This window comes from Cherax quadricarinatus, chromosome 5 (genome assembly GCF_038502225.1).
Source record: "Cherax quadricarinatus isolate ZL_2023a chromosome 5, ASM3850222v1, whole genome shotgun sequence".
Classification (NCBI taxonomy): Eukaryota; Metazoa; Arthropoda; class Malacostraca; order Decapoda; family Parastacidae; genus Cherax; species Cherax quadricarinatus.
Genome location: NC_091296.1, coordinates 67,443,700 through 67,461,683, shown reverse-complemented (window position 1 = coordinate 67,461,683; position 17,984 = coordinate 67,443,700). Strand labels below are relative to the sequence as shown.

Here is a 17,984-nt window from a genome sequence, read left to right as displayed (position 1 = left end):
CATACTCAATACATGTACTGACAAGACATAATACATAATGTTTGAAAACAAAGTAAAGGATAAACAGTACACCAAATGACATGCAGGATGAGGGTAAATTCTTGGGAATACACCTGAACAGAAAACTAAAATTCAACACATGCATCCAGAACATTTCTAATAAAATTTCCAAAACAGTGGGCATTCTTCCAAAAATATGCTATTATGTTCCTCAGACATCCCTGCTCACTTTGTACTACTATTTAATCTACCCATACCTCAGTTAGTTACCAGTTGTCAACCTCACCCATGGTATCTGTGCATGAGGATCAACAACAGATAATCACTTTAAACTTCTTGTTACTAAGCAAAAATCAGCACACAAAATTATTGCTTACTCAGGCTCCAGGTAACACTCCTCCATCCTTATGCAAGTATAAATTTACTTAACATGTGCAATATTCACACTTTCTATTGTGCACACTGTCTACAGGACACTCATTTCAAACATTAACCCAGAGCTTATATTTTATCTGGAGAGCTGCAACTGAATACATGAACACAATACAAGGAACAAGTATCTCTGACATTCTTAATCTGTTTAAAAATTCTATGCAGATGAAAGGCCCAAACTGCAAAGCTTGAAACTGCAAAGTTCCCCATCTGCCAACATCTTTATTAATATTGTTAGAAAGTACCTATTAAATATGTTAATCCATTGACTGCCAGGAAAAGTTTTCCAGAAAGTGGGCCAATCTGTATAGGTAGGTGGATGGTTGTGGCTTATGGTCTTCTTCCCTGCATGGTGAGAGACTACCTACTGATGATCTAAAGGGAGGAGCAGGATGCAAATTCTAATGCTTTGATTTCAGCACCCCAATTCAACCACCACATAATATGCAGGTCATTGATTCAATATAATTTCAATATACTGTAATTTATTTGTGACTGACCAATTCACCATTTGCAACCTGTCTTATTGTACTTATGATTGTAATGAATTAACCAAGCTATACTGACTTCAGTTTTATTCTATACTGACTTAATTTTTATTCTATTTCAGTGGCTGCCATGCAGAACTACCTCACTGAGGCCAGGGTTCCTCATGTAGTTCTACATTATGAGCTCAGCTCACTCAGATAAGCTGTGAGTGGTAAATTTTGACCTAGATATGAGGGAATGGGTCTGTGCGGTGAGTGTGCACAGTACATAAAAATCACCGCATGATTGGAAGAGCAAAACTCAGACCATGTGTTTGGTTTAAAATAGCGACTATATTCGATAGAATGGAGACATACTACTGAAACAGAGATGATTTTGGTTGGTTTCAGGATTGATAGTACAATGAAACTGGGCTCAGAGTAACAGAAAAATCCAATGGGTGAGGCCCTGCTACACTCCCTGGTCTGTTTTATGGGTTTTTAACCCCTTCAGGGTCCAAGGCCAAAATCTAAAGTGGTGCTCCAGTGTCCAAGAAATTTCGAAAAAAAAAAAAAAAAAAAAAAATTTTCTTACAGAATTAAAGAGTATATTTTTGTGAAAGTAATAAGACAAAAAACAAAGATTTCTGATCAGTACTTACCGAGATACAGCGGCGGGAAATTGACCCAAAATGACCGGGTGGCAGCAACATCAGTGACTTCCGAAAAATCCCATTTTTTTATTTTATGTTTTTTATACTTTTTTCTTTTCTTTTCTATTTTTTTTCTTTTTCTAATAACATTTGTGGCCTGTGAGACCAGTATAAGGTATATTGTATTAGTGTACACTCATTGTATTCCACGCAATAACTGCACTAATTTGTTTATCATTATATTGCTTACAAAACTTGTTTACAAGTTTATTGTAAACAAAATGATGAAAATATTAGTGCGGTTATTGTGTTGAATACAACAGTACCATATGGTACAATGGTGCCATAGGGTGCAATTGTACTATATGGTACAATGGCACCATATGATACAATGGTACCATATGGTACAGTATGGCACAATGGCACATGATACAATGGTACCATATGATACAATGGTACCATATGATACAATGGTACCATATGGTACAATGGCACCATTTGGTACAATGGTACCATATATAATGGTACCATATGGTGCAATGGTACCTTATGGTACCATATGATGCAATGGTACCATATGGTACATTGTACCATACAGTACAATGATACCATATCGTTCATTGTACCATATGGTACAGTTGTATTCAACACAAACACTAATATTTTCATTATTATTTTGTTTACAATAGTTGTTTACAACAAAAATATGCAAAAATGTTGTATATTAGTAATGTTCTATATATTTACAAGTGTACAGGAACCTGACATGTTCCTTGAGGTGGATGACAAAGCATTTTGTCTCGGAAACTGCGGAGTCAGTAGCTAGCTTGCGTCGCCACTCACTCAGTCTTGGCTGGTGTCTCATGCCACCAACACCTATTGACCATATGGTACACGGTATCATATGTTACAGGGTACCAAATGGTACATTGTACTATATGGTATAGGGTACCATGCAGTACAGGATAACATATGGTACAGGGTACCATATGGTACAGGGTTACCATATGGTACAGGGTTACCATATGGTACAGGGTTACCATATGGTACAGGGTTACCATATAGCACAGGGTACCATACAGTACAGGACACCATATGGTACAGATACAGGGATAACTATTGAAATAAGTCACCCTGACTTTTTTGGGTTATCCTAAGATTTTATACGTATGCTGCTATGTATGATAATCTACGTAATTGTATTTCTGTACACCTGAATAAACTTACTCAAGTGCAGGGGGCATCATAAGTAAGTTTATTTAGTTATACACAAATAAAGTTACATAGAATATCATACTTAGCAGCACATGTTTGGAGAACCTAGGATAACCCAGAAACGTCAGACAGACTTATTTCCATTAGGGTCCCTGTACCCTGTACCATATGGTATAATGTACCATATGGTACAATGTACTATATGGTGCATAGTACCATATGGTACCATTGTACCATATGATACCATTGTATGCCATGGCACCATTGTACCATATGGCACAGTGGTACCATATAGTTCAAAACCATAGAATTCGTCTTCAGCTCCACTTCCATCAGTCTTAGAACTGCAAGTTGTGAAGAGGAGAGTCAGAATTCACCCGGAGAGTGAGTGGGGAGTGAGAGCTTCCTTGCCGCCAGGCAATATGAACAAAGCTACTTTGCCAGCATTCCCACAATGCCATGCGGGCGTCCAGATTTTTTCTATGGTGTGCACACTGACCACCCAGACCCATTCTCTCAGATGTAGGCCTACCAGCCTTCTCGTGCTAAATTTGGCGCCGCTAGAATTTTGGCATAGATCTACGGTTTGGACCCTGAATGTAAAGCCGTAGATCTACGGGACGGACCCTGAAAGGGTTAATAGGTCTGATTCAATTACTGGGATGCTGTAAACAATGACGGTCTGGAGTTTTGAGACTCTCTGACCATGGGTTCAAACCCCACCTGTGGTATGGTTCATGACCAATCATTCCTGCTTATATTTTATTATCTGGGAAACAGAGTAAATCTTCTATTTGTGTGTGATTATGAATTCAAAATGGAAGAGAAGAGTAATACAGGAAAGGCCTGGGAAACATGATTAATGAATAGAGAAAATGTTGTTTTAGTGCCAGGATTGTCTACCTTGCTTATTTTGGATTTTATTTTTAAACTGGTAGTTTTTAATTCTGTGTCAAAGTGGACAAATTACAAATTTCTGTGGACTTTATAAGGTAATTATAATAGTTAAATGGACGGCTTCTTGTGCTCAATCAATAAGAGCGAAAGTCATCCTAGTGAAATAGCAAAGAATCTGGTCAAATGGAGCAATGGAACTGACTTAGAATAAAACTCAAAGTGGGTAAAATTGCCAATACAGTACATAAATTGCGCCCAGAACACCAACTTTGCACCTGCATAATTTCTTAAGTTTTCCATCGAATTTCTTATTTTTGGTGTCATTACCTTTAGAAAAAAAAGATTCTCTACCATTTCAGAAGAAAAAAATAGTCTAAAAAAAAAAACTGAGACACTGGAAGCAATATTAATTTTGGGAGTCTGGACAGTGAAAGAGTTAATTTGCCTGAACTGCATTTGCATTAGTGGCTTTCTTATGAGACTTGTATTGTACCAAATTACATATGTATTATAATATGATCAAACTCAAAATGTAACCATTCTGAATGTGTAACTGCTGTATTTGTATGTCTCTTAAAATAAATAATTTTAATTAAATTTTTTAATTTTAATTTTCCTGTTCCTACCCCTTGGAACATTAACACCACTTAGCTGCTGCTACTCTTATTGTCACTGGTATTAGCACCTCCAGTACAGGTTTAATTCAAAGTAGGTCAAGATAAACTAATGTCATTAAAGAAATTTTATATCGTAATGTCACAGGATTGTAAATCTTGTCTGGCTAGAACATCTCTCACTAACCATTCATGGAAAGTGCTAAATCTGTAAGGGCCATTCAGTGCTACAAGGCAGAAGTGAAAGAGATGGTAGATGGGAAGGCAGAGTTGTTGATGGAAAAGCATTTCCTGAAAGAAGGTTGATTACATCCAATGTAGCAAGCTGGTGTCAGCAGAGAAATCATAGAGTGAGTTTGAATTAAAGGTGGAATTCTCAAACAGGAGAATAATGAGCAACTGAACTCTTGTGATGTAAGTTAACCATCAGAAAAAATTTCCTCTAACAATTTACATTATTATATGACCAAAGATCACCTGAAGTTCACTGAACAAAGGACCAGAATGCAATGTTGCTAATCTCGGCAACTAACTATGATTCAGGTTAGTTTTGCAAGATTACTGAATCTATAACTCTCATCAACTCCATCACTTAAAGAAATTAAGAGGGTTTTAAGTTATTGTATATTATTTTATATCCAAAAAGAAAACAGAAAAACTTCCTTCAGTTTGATTAAATGAAGTTCTTTTTTGTAACTCAGTGTATCAACAAGCAACAAGCACTGATATAAGTGCTCAGCATTTTTTGTTAATATATTAATGTAATAAAAACGAGTACAAACCCTTAAATCTGACACCTTTCGGACCCAGACTAAGCTGAATAATGCATGTAGTAACAAAAAAAAAAAAAAATAACAAACTGGTGGTCACACACTGGACAGAGACCTGTAATGTGATCAGTTACTCAGCTACTTGAGGTTTGTATTCAGGTATTAAATTGCAGATGGACTTTGTGTCAATTTGGCATTTTTTTCCTATAGCACTTCTAAATGAAATTACATTTATAGAGAATATTTTCACTTTATGCTACTACCCATGGAGTTATTCATAAGTGTTTCAAGAAAACATGGATAGAGAGCAGTAAAAACTATTGCAGTGCTCAATATACAGCAAAGCTAAGAAAAACTTGCTTAGAGAAAGCAATATCAAAGATACCAACAAAACAGAGCTGAAAAAATGAATATTAGTATTGTACTTCTAGATTTAATTTTAATGGAGGGAGTTTCAGATATAAGTGCTTGTAGTACTACCAGTAATACTGCAATTATGTTACAAATTGGATTAAAACAAAATTTTGAACATTATTTTCCATTTTTGTATAAAAATGTGAAAAAAGTTTTCAAGAACATCTTTAACCCTTTCAGGGTCCATGCCGTAGATCTATGGCTTTACGTTGAGGGTCCAAACCGTAGATCTACGCCATAAGCTCAGCTCACTTTGGTAAGCTGTGAGCAGTAAATCTGGGCCTAGATATGAGAGAATACATCTATGTGGTATGTGTGCACCACATAAAACAAATCCTGCAGCACACAGTGCATAATGAGAAAAAAAACTGAGACCGTAATTTTCGATTAAACCAGCAACTTTACAGTGTTTTTTCATGCGTTTATTATACAGTAGGGCCCCACTTATACGGCAGGTTAGGTTCCAGGCTACCGCCGTAAAGTGGAACACCCTTTTTTTCCACTATTAAATGCATACAAATACTAGATAAGTTTACACTAACATATATTAAGTTAGCAATAGAACTAGGCATCAAAAAACAATAAACAAGTACAATACACACATAGTGCACTCATTACTTACCTTAAAATATTTATAGTCTTAATCTAGGGTGAGACAAGTAGTATTTATTGTAAGAAATCAAGTGTGGTATGTATGGTAGTCAGCCGGGCTAACATACCAGCCACCCCACCTACACATAATATTCTATTACATTTAAGCATCCCAGAGTGATAAAATGCATATACAGTTTACTCATTACTTAAATAACAAAAAAAGGCACAATACCGTGATTGGAACGATACACAAATAACCTGCACATGGTCCAAGTCGGACCGAAACGTCGCCGTAAGCTTCTCTCTTTCATGTGCGGGTTATTTGTGTACTCATTACTTACTTTAAAATATTTGTAGTCTTAATCTAGGGTGAGATGAGTAGTATTTATTGTAAAAAATTAAGTGTGGTATGTATGGCAGTCAGCTGGACTACCATACCAGGCCAACCCACCCACACATATATTCTATGATATTTAAGCATCCCAGAGCAATAAAATGTATATACAGTTCACTCATTACTTACCTTACAATATTTGTAGTCTTAATGTAGGGTCAGGAGTAAGTAAATGAGATCAAACGAATAAATGAGAGAGAAAGAATGAGTGCATGAGAGAGGACAGGCGCAGAGTTATGTAAACAAACCAGGCGAAGGTAAGTTTTGTAAACCAAGTGTACACGTCTGGTTTGTGTACAAGTTACATTGTGTACAGGTTGTCTCTACATTGATACGGTAGAATAAATAAAGAAGAACACTCCCATTCTCATGTAACATCATTTTGAGAAGAAATGACGCTCTGAGTGAAGGCAATGGAAATAAGTCTGACTTTTTTGGGTTATCCCAGGTTCTCTACACATATGCTGTTATGTATGATAATCTATGTAACTGTATTTATGTATACCTGAATAAACTTACCTACATACATACAAAAGGAATAATTTTCTACAGTTACCCCCAGTAACACATTTTCTCTTATGTTAGATTAGAGAAAATGTTATTCTTGCCATCACTTGTACAAGTTATCTGGCTACCACATCTCATATTTATGTTTATTTATTCTGTTGTGGGGTGTATTTATCATCTTTATATGTTATGTATCATGTTTATTATATAATTTTGAAAAAAAATATCATGGATGGATTAATGAAAATGTGTATATTAATGTAATATACGACATTTAATGAGACTCGGTGATTATTATTATTATCATTTCTAATATGGCATCACTTGTGCAAGGCATCTACTACCACATCTCATATTTATGTTTATTTATTCTACTGTGGGGTGTATTTATCATATTTATATGTTATACATCGTGTTTATTATATAATTTTGAAAAAACATCATAGATGGATTAATGAAAATGTGTATATTAACGTAATATACGGCATTTAAATGACTCGGTGATTATTATTATCATTACTAATATGACGTCTGGAGACCTAAGGCACTCTTACCGATTTTATTGTGTACCTGCATGCCAGCACAGTATGTAAGTTTATTTAAGTACAGGTATACATAAGTATAATTATCAGAGTATATATAAAATATGAAATAACTTTTAAAAACACTTAAAATTTTGGAGTTTCCAGACATAATGGAGACTTAGTGCTTACTGATCTCACAGAGAATGTAAATAAACCGGGTGGGGCGTGGTGACCGTATTAGAAAGTCAGGTGGGGGGAGCCGTATAGCGAGTTTTGGTCATAATTTGAAATGACCGTATTAGCAGAACGCCGTAAAGCGAAACGCCGTAAAGCGGGGCCCTACTGTAGTTGTATTTGCGATTTCTTGGTCTCATTTGATAGAATGGAAGATGCATTACAGAAATAGAGATGATTTTGATTGGTTTTAGTACTGAAAATGGCTTGAAACTGAGCTCAAAGTAGTGGAAATGTTAAATTTTTGCCGATGTTCAAGAGTAAACAAATGACCTCACACGTCTAATACACGCCAGCTGGTGGATCCAATATACGTTCACAAATGTGCTGATAATATTTATACAATTATTACAATATTGCATGACAGTAAATCTATTTTTTGGTTTGAATAAAAATTCATTATGTAAATTAAAAATCAAAATGGAATTCATTTGTAAAGTCTGAAAACGTAACTAATGAACAGAGGAAATGTGCCAGGAATGTCTGCATTGTTTATTCTGGACCCTATTTTGAAATTGAAATATTTTGAACTTTGACTAAATTGGCCAAATTACCAAATTCCAATCACTATTTTGTAGTTGAAACAGTTGACTTGGCGACTTCTTGTGCTCAATCGATAGAATAGAAGTAATACTAGTGAAATAGCTAAGAATTTGGTTGACTGGAATAAGGTAATTGGCCTAAAATGGGAGTCAAAGTCGGCAAAACAGCCGCTGCGTAAATATCGCTGACACTATCAAAATTCGCGAGAGCATAATTTCGTCAGTTTTCCATCAAATTTCGTACTTTTTGCTTCATTACCTTCAGAAAAAGATTCTCTACCATTTCATAAGAAAAAATAACAAAATTATTTTTTGAAAATTCTTGGACACTGGTGCACACTTTGAAATTTGGCCTCTGAACCCTGAAATTGTTAAGCTTTCTTTGTTTGCAAAATATTTCAAATTATTTATACATATAAGACCAACCTCATGCTAACTAATCTTTTTTTCAGTAATGCACTAAAGATAGTGGCAAAAAATCCTAAATAATAATTTTATAGTTATGTACTTTATCCACAAGAAAATAACATTGTATGCCAAATAAAGCTACATTCAAAAAGTCTCCACAATAAGTAAATTAAATATCTGCACAAAGCTCTTATTTACTATGAACACGAGTATGTCTCTTCAGGCTACTCATACGACTGAATCTGACTGAACAATGAAGACACTGAAAGGGCTTCTCTCCAGTATGAGTTGCAAGGTGGTATTTTAGATGCGCTTTTTGTGCAAATCGTGATGGACAATATGCACATATATAAGGCCTTTCGCCAGTATGAGTTCGCATGTGAACCTTCAAATTATACTCAAAGGAAGTTCTAAATGGACAGTACTGGCAAGGATATGATTTTTCTCCCCTGTGAGAACGAATGTGGCTTTCAAAATTTATTTTTGAGGAAGAACGAAAAGGACATTCTGTACACGAGTACACCTGTTGTTCACTATGTGCAATAAGATGTTGCACCATAGCATCATTGTCAAAATGTGAATATGGGCAGAAGGGACACTGGCTCAACTTGGCACCACTGGTGAATGAGTCATCAGCTCCTGGCACGTCCCCTTGGCTAGTCCTGTCACTGTCACTCTTCATGTTTACCTGTAAGGGATGCCCAGCAATATCAATTATACAACATTGCTAGTTACAGATTCTTAAAACTAAAAAAAAAAAAAGCTTTGATATCAGCCGAGTATCTCTTCTAATTCTTGTATATTTTATGTTGAAAATTTGGTCCCATTAAAGGAGCTGATTTACTTGACACAACCATTACATCATGTTCAGGAAGAACATTTAAACAAATACTATTAGTGCTCAAAAGGTGTTTGATAGGTAATGCCTGGAAGGTCTTGCAGTAGTGAAAATCAATGGAACACCACCACATTACAAAGTAATTGAAATAACACGAAAGTATCAAGTATTGACTATTTAAATTGATCCATTTAACACTATCAATACCAATTCTGAGTTGAGAAGAAATGAAAATTGCTGCATTGGGGAGAAATTTGTTTGCAACTGGAGATCTATACGTAAAAGTTCAGTTGCATTCATATATATAATAGGACTTTTATTTACAGGGGTTATAGTTATAAGAAATGACACAAATGCCAAATTCCTCTATGTTATCTTGTAACTACCTTCTGCACTGATAATTAAGGAACCCCTAATTGTCCTTTGTTTTGGATAAACTGTTCATATTTCATTAACTCTTTCACTGTTGATAACCCTCAAACTGAAAGGCTCTTCTGAGTCACTTTCACAGCACATATAAGTACTATAAGGCACCTAAATTACTGGGAACAGTTGAACTCCCTTGATTTGTATTCCCTGAAACATGGGCAAGAGAGATACATGATAATATACACTTGGAAAATCCTAGAGGGATTAGTACCAAACTTGCACATGAAAATCACTCCCTATGAAAACGAGACTCAGCAGGAGATGCAACATTCCCCCAATGAACAGCAGGGGTGCCACGAGGACATTGAGAGACAACACAATAAGTGTCTGGGGCCCAAGACTGTCCAACTGCCTCCCAGCATACATAAGGGGGATTACCGATAGACCCCTGGCTGTCTTCAAGAAGGCACTGGACAGGCACCTGAAGTCAGTACCTGACCAGTTGAGCTGTGGTCCGTACATCAGTTTGTGCGCGGCCAGCAGTAACAGCCTGGTTGATCAGACCCTGATCCACCACGAGGCCTGGTCTCAGACCAAGCCACGGGAGCACTGACCACTGAAACTCTCTCCAGGCATACTCCAGGTATAGGTAATGACACCAAAAATGCAAAATTTGATGTACAGTAAGGCCCCACTTATAAAGCAGGTTAGGTTCCAGGCTACTGCCAGAAAGCAGACATTGCCGGAAAGCAGAACGCCATTTTTTTCCACTTATATATGCATATAAATGCCAGATAACAAGTTTACACTGACATATATTAAGTTAGCAATAGAACTAAGCATTGAAAACAATAAAAAGTATAATACACACACAGCACACCCATTATTTACCTTAAAATATTTGTAGTGTAGGGCGAGAGGCGAGTTTTATTTGTAGAAGTCAGGTTTGGGAAGTATGGTAGCCCTCCCCGCCCCACCCACATGTAATGTAAACAAACTAGGCAAACACGTCTGGTGTTTGTTTATACACGTTTGTATTATACCATAATACAAACACTTTACATTGTGTACAAGTTGTTTCCACGTTGATACAGTAGAATAAATAAAGACTAACACTTCCATTGTCATGTAATTTTTAAAAGGAATGATGCTCTGATAAATTATTATCACAAGTTATTATTATCACAAATTATTATTACAAGTTATCATTATTATAATCATAATAAAAATGAAGCACTAAACCCACAAGGGTCATGAATAGCTATAGATAGAGTGAAAGCATATGAAAGAAAGAAATTTCTAGTTAAGTTACTGGTGTTTGGCTAGAGGAAATGTAATTCTTCGACTCACCTACCAAACACTTAGCAAACAGATCTCATATTAATGTCAATTTTTATACTGTGGGTGTATGTATCATCTTTATGTTACATAGCATGTTTATTATATAATTTTGAAAAAAAAATCATAGATGGATTAATAGAAATGTCTATATTAACCCTTTTAGGGTCCCCAGGCCCTCTCACAGACTTGTCCTCAGGGTCCCAAATTTAAAAAAAAAAATTATTTTTTTCTTTTGAAAAGATAAGAGAATCTTTTCCCGATCATAATGACACCAAAAGTATGAAATTTGATGGAAAACTTACAGAATTGTGCTCTCCCGAAGTTAGTGGTCGCGACGATGTTTATGCATCGGCGATTTTGCCCACTTTGAGCCCTATTTTCTGCCAATTCCAGTGTACTAGTCGACAAAAATCATAACTATTTCGCTAGAACTCCATTTTTCTATCGAATGAGTACAACAAAAAAAACCCATTTACTGATTTCAACTATCCAATAAAGTGGTCAGAAATTAGCAATTTTGCCAATTTCACACAAATTTCAAAAGATGCCAATTTCACACAAATTTCAAAAGATGCCAATTTCCAAATAGGGTCCAGAATAAACAAGAAAGACATTCCTGGCACTAAAATAAAAAGTTCTCTGTTCGTTAATCACATCCCCAGGCCCCTCTTATATTTCTTTGGCTTTCCACTTTAAATTTTTATTCTTACAGAAAAATAGAAGATTTACTGTTATGCAGACTACTGCATTAGTGTAGAAATGGTATAAATAATATCAGAGCACTTGTGAAAGAATATTAGACTCACCAGTTGACGTGTATTGGACGCTTGGCATGATTTGTTTACTTTTGAACTTTGGTAAAAATTGAACATTTCTGCTACTTTGAGCTCAATTTCAAGGTAGTACTTTTCATTGTAAAACCAGTCAAAATCATCTCAATTTCTGTAATATGTCTTCTATTTTATAAAATGAGACCAGGAAAACTAGAATACAACAATAAATACCATACGAAAATACAGTGCAAAGTCGCTGTTTTAATCCAAAAACACGGTCAAAGTTTTTTTTTCTCATTACGAACTGTGTGCTGCAGGATTTTTTTTTATACAGCGCGCAGTGACCACATAGACCCATTCTTTCATATGTAGGCCTACCAGCTTTCTCTCACTAGATTTGAGGGTGCTAGAATTTAGGCATACTAGTACGTCAAAAACCCTGGGGCGTAAGCCGTACTAGTACGTCAGAAACCCTGAAAGGGTTAATGCCACTAGGACCAGCTTGAGAGTCACTGGACTTCTGTCGCACCAAAAATCTGTCCATAGAGCTCTGTACTTCACTTTCCTTTAAGATTTTCTTAAAATGGGCCACAACATTATCATTGTAATAGCCACCAGCACTTTGCACAAATTTCCTTAATCTTTGAAGAAGGCAACTTCCTCAATTTCTCACTTCCCTCCTCTGAGGCAATTTCCTCAGTTGTGGCCTCTTGCTGTTGCAGATGCTCTTGCAGCTCATCAGTGGTTAGTTCGTCATTGTTGTCCTCCACCAACTCTTCCACATCCTTCCCACTAACCTCCAACCCCAAAGACTCTCCCAGTGCCGCAATAGATTCCACAACTGACAGACTCCTCAAGGTTAGCCCCAGACCCTTCAAAATCCCTCTCATCTACACATTCTGGCCACAATTTCCTCCAAGCAGAGTTCAAGGTCCTCTTAGTCACTCCCTCCCAAGCCTTACCTATAAGGTTTATGCAATTAGGGATACTAAAGTGAGCTTTCCAAAACTCTCTTAGGGTCAATCAAGTGTCTGAAGTCACTTCAAAGCACTTTTGAAACATAGCTTTTGTGTAGAGTTTTTTGAAGTTTGAAATTACCTGCTGGTCCATGGGCTGCAGGAGAGGAGTGGTATTAGGAGGCAAAAGCCTCACTTTTATGAAGCTCAAGTCCCCTGAAATTCACTCTGGCAAGTATGAAGGATGACCAGGAGCATTGTCTAATACCAGGAGGCACTTGAGGTCCAATTTATTTTCCAGGAGGTAATTTTTCACAGTGGGGCCAAACACATGGTGAGACCAGTCATAGAAAAAGTCCCTAGTGACCCATGCCTTACTGTTTGCCCTCCACATCACACAAATTAGCCTTGAGGACATTTTTTTTCCTGAACACTCTGGGAGTTTCAGAGTGATACACGAGTAGAGGCTTCACTTTGCAATCCCCATTAGCATTACTACATAACAGTAAGGTTAGCCTGTCTTTCATAGGCTTGTGTCCTGGGAGTGCTTTTTCCTTCTGTGTAATGTAGGTCCTGTTTGGCATTTTCTTCCAAAACAGGCCTGTTTCGTCACAATTAAACACTTGTTGGGGTTTCAATCCTTCAGCCTCTATGTACTCCTTGTTGGGGTTTCAATCCTTCAGCCTCTATGTACTCCTTGAATTCCTGCACATATTTTTCAGCCTCTTTTTGGTCCGAACTGGCAGCCACACCATGCCTTATCACACTATGTATACCACTACGATTCTTAAATCAATCAAACCAACCTTTGCTGGCCTTAAATTCACTCACATCACCACTAGTTGCAGGCATTTTTTTAATTAAATCGTCATGCAACTGCCTTGCCTTTTCACATGTGATCGCTTGAGAGATGCTATCTCCTGATATCTGTTTTTCGTTTATCCACACCAATAACACTCTCTCAACATCTTTGAGTACTTGCCATCTGTGTTTCGAAAACATACTTGCACCTTTTGCAACAACAGCTTCCTTGATTGCTTTTCTGTTGGCCAAGATAGTAGCGATGGTTGATTGGGGTTTGTTATACAACCTGGCCAGCTGAGACAGGCACTCCAGTTTCATACTTTGTGATGATCTTCTTCATTTCAATTGTAATTCTCATCCTTTTTGCCACAGGGTTGGCACTAGAAGCTTTCTTGGGGCCCATGGTGGCTTATTTTTCAGTTACAAGCACTAAAACCACTAGAATAATACAAAATGTACCGAATGTATGTGTGGATGTGACTGGACTGGCTTGTAAACACTGGCACATTAACTGAAGGCAGGGCAGCTAAGGCGCGCTCAGGCCAGACGGGACATGTGGACGTGTTCAGGACGAATCATGTTGGTCGAGTTTTTTATCGTTGGTCAGGCCAAAATTTTTACACTCAAATTCTTCGTTAGTCAAATTTATCGTTAGACGATGCCTTCGTTGGTCTGGGGTCCACTGTATAATCATGGGGAAGCGCTAAACCCATAGGATTATACAGTGCCTGTGGAGTGGGGGGAGAATGGAAGGTATTCAGGCTTAATTCAGGAAACTGGAGAACAGATCCAATTCCCTAGATCAAGAGCCCCTTACCAGCATCAAGGAACCTCCCTTGAGGGGTGCAAGCCATAATATTACAGCACAAAGCTAGGTACCTGAACTGATACAAAGAATGTCTTTCTAATAATTAATGAGAGTTGAAGGAAGGATAGAACAAGAACAGGGACAATAATGGATGAAAGACAGGGTTTCAGTATTTGTTTGGCATAATAAATTGTTGTCAGGATGGCTGACAGACAGGGAGACTCTGGAATCTTCAGGCAAAGACTTCTGAATTTTAGATATTTTTATGCACATTGAGTTTTTACACAGGTTAAGCTGGTCATGGGAATATCACAGAGATTTTTATGTATAGTACCAATTATGCCTATGAGTTCTGTTGCAGCTATCAAGAGAGTGTTTCAGGGCAGGATTGATATTAAAATCGATTATCCTGTAAATGTAGCATGCACAGTAGTACAGTGGAACCTTGCTTTTCGTCATTAATTCGTTCCAGAAAGTCTGATGAAAACCAAATTCAACGAAAACTGAAGCAATATTTCCCATAAGAAATAATGTAAATCCAATTAATCCGTTCCAGACACCCAAAAGTATTAACAAAAAACACATTTTATAGAGAATAACTAGAGTTTTACATACAGAAAACAATGAGAAATAAATATAAAGGACTAATGATATGGATAAATGAATATTTAACATCACTTTTACCTTTATTGAAGACCACCATCACTACCACCCTCTACCACAATCACTACCACCCTCTACCACAATCACTACTACCCCCTACCACCATTACTACCACCCCCTACCACCATCACTACCACCCTCTACCACCATCACTACCACCCTGTACAAACGAGAAACAAAGCCAGACTGACTCAGAATGCGTGAGATGCTTTGCGTGGGTGTGGGCGGACACATTTGGTATGGCAGACCATTGTCAACTCGGCGAAAGCCGAGGTGATGAATGAAAACTTTGATGAAAAAAGTTGTCGGAAACTGAATTTGACAAAAACCAGGGCAAACGAAAACTGAGGTTCCACTGTACGAGCGAATTTTATGTATGGTAATTTACGAGCGAATTTTATGTATGGTAATTAAGTTTAGGCTTTTGAAGAGTGGGGGAGTGTGTTTTCTAGTACTAGACTGGGTGATCATTTGTACAACTGCTTTTTGTTGGATTGTTGGCTTTAGGTTATTTGCTGTAGTTGATCCCCAGGCACAAATAGCATAGGTAAGGTAAGGACAGATCAGACAGTAGTACATTGTAAGTAGTGCTGTTTGAGGCACTTAACCCCTTGACTGTCGCAACCCCCAATCCTGAGGTGTCTCCTGGTGTCGCAAAATTTAAAAAAAAAAAATTATTTTTTCTTATTTAATGATAGAGAATCTTTTTCCGATTGTAATGATACCAAAAAACCGAAATTTGATGGAAAACTGACGGAATTATGCTCTCACGAAGTTAGCGACCTCAGTGATATTTACAAATCGGCGATTTCGCCCACTTTGAGCCCTATTTTCGGCTAATTCCATTGTTTCAGTTGACCAAATTCATAGCTATTTCTTTAGAACTCCATTTTTTCTATCAATTGAGTACAAGAAACTGCCCATTTACCAATTTCAACTACCCAATAACATGGTCAGAAATTTGCAATCTGGCCAATTTCACGAAAATTAAAAAATATGACAATTTCAAAATAAGGTCCAGAATGAACAATGCAGACATTCCTGGCTCTAAAATAACATTTTCTTTGTTCATCAGTCATGTCTCCAGGCCCCTCTGATATTACTCTTGCTTTCTATTTTGAATTTTTATTCAAACAAAAAATAGAAGATTTACTATTATGCAGACTACTGCAATACTGTAATAATTGTATAAATAACATCAACCCATTCATGACTGCATATTAGAATGGCTAGTTGGACATTTATTGGACAATGACATCATTTGTTTACTTTTGAACATCGGCAAAAATCAAACATTTCCCCTACTTTGAGCTCCATTTCCAGGTTCTTTTTATAGTAAAATCAATCAAAATTACCTCTATTTCTATAATATATTTTCCATTCTATCAAATGAGACCAAGAAAACGAGAATACAACCATAAATACTATACGAAAATAGACCACAAAGTCGGCATTTTAATTAAAAAAAAACGGTCGTTTTTTTTTTCTCATTATGCACTGCGTGCTCCAGGATTTTTTTTATATGGTGCACACTGACCACACAGACCCATTCTCTCACATGTGGGCCTACCAGCTTTCTCCTCCTTGATTTGAAGCCGCTAGAATTTGAGTATATATACAGTGGACCCCCGGTTAACGATTTTAATCCGTGCAAGAGGGGTAATTGTTATGCGAAATAATCGTTATGTGAATGAATTTTCCCCATAAGAAATAATGGAAATAAAATTAATCCGTGCAAGACACCCAAAAGTATGAAAAAAAAATTTTTTTACCACATGAAATATTAATTTTAATACACACAAACTGAAAAAGGCATGCACACTTACATGACACTTACTTTTATTGAAGATCTGGTGATGATTGATGGGATGGGAGGAGGGGAGAGCATTATCTTCTTACTGTTTAGAAGGGGAATCCCCTTCCATTACGACTTGAGGTAGCAAGTCCTTTTCCGGGGTTACTTCCCTTCTTCTTTTAATGCCACTAGGACCAGCTTGAGAGTCACTGGACCTCTGTCGCACAACAAATCTGTCCATAGAGCTCTGTACCTCCCGTTCCTTTACGATTTGTCTAAAATGGGCCACAACATTGTCATTGAAATAGTCACCAGCACGGCTTGCAACAGCTGTGTCAGGGTGATTTTCATCCATAAAGGTTTGCAGTTCAACCCACTGTGCACACATTTCCTTAATCTTTGAAGTAGGCACAATGGATTCCACAACTGGCATAGGCTTCTCAGGGTTAGCCCCAAACCCTTCAAAATCTTTCTTAATTTCCATACTAATTCTCACCCTTTTTACCACAGGGTTGGCACTAGAAGCTTTCTTGGGGCCCATGGTCACTTATTTTCCAGAAACAGCACCGAAAACACTGTAATAATACGAAATATTCCGAGTGTATGCTTGGATGTTACCGCGGAGGCTGGCTGGTAAACAATGGGACGGGCGGCACATGTGAGGCTGGCTGAGGGCACATTGGACGCGTCTCGGACGAAAATCGGTGAGCGGGTTTTTAATCGGTATGCGCGGCAAAAATTTTGTGATAAAAGTAAGCGGTATGCGGAAAAATCGCTATGTGATGCCATCGTTATGCGGGGGTCCACTGTACGTCAAACACGGTACCTCGTAAGACGTATATATATGGCTGCGACAGTCAAAGGGTTAATAACATATTTTAGAGAGGATGCCAACTGATTTGGATACTTTTTTGTTATGTGCTGAATGTGGGTGTTGAATTTCAAGTTGCCATCAAGGAACAGACCTAAGAA

At 37.3% G+C, this 17,984-nt stretch overlaps 1 protein-coding gene across 5 annotated transcripts in view; it reads right to left on the bottom strand.

Moving 5' to 3' along the window:
• The window catches only part of LOC128684714 (zinc finger protein 771), a 274,487-nt gene that overhangs the window by 101,116 nt on the left and 155,387 nt on the right, over window positions 1-17,984 (bottom strand). Inside the window, exon 6 of one of the 5 annotated variants that reach the window (XM_070103664.1) lies at window positions 1,516-9,353. The exons of the other annotated variants lie outside the window; for them this stretch is intronic. Coding sequence (XP_069959765.1) covers window positions 8,856-9,353 — 498 coding nt within the window. The 3' untranslated portion in view covers window positions 1,516-8,855. Of the gene's footprint in view, window positions 1-1,515; window positions 9,354-17,984 lie in introns of those variants that run through there. 5 annotated transcript variants of the gene reach the window in all.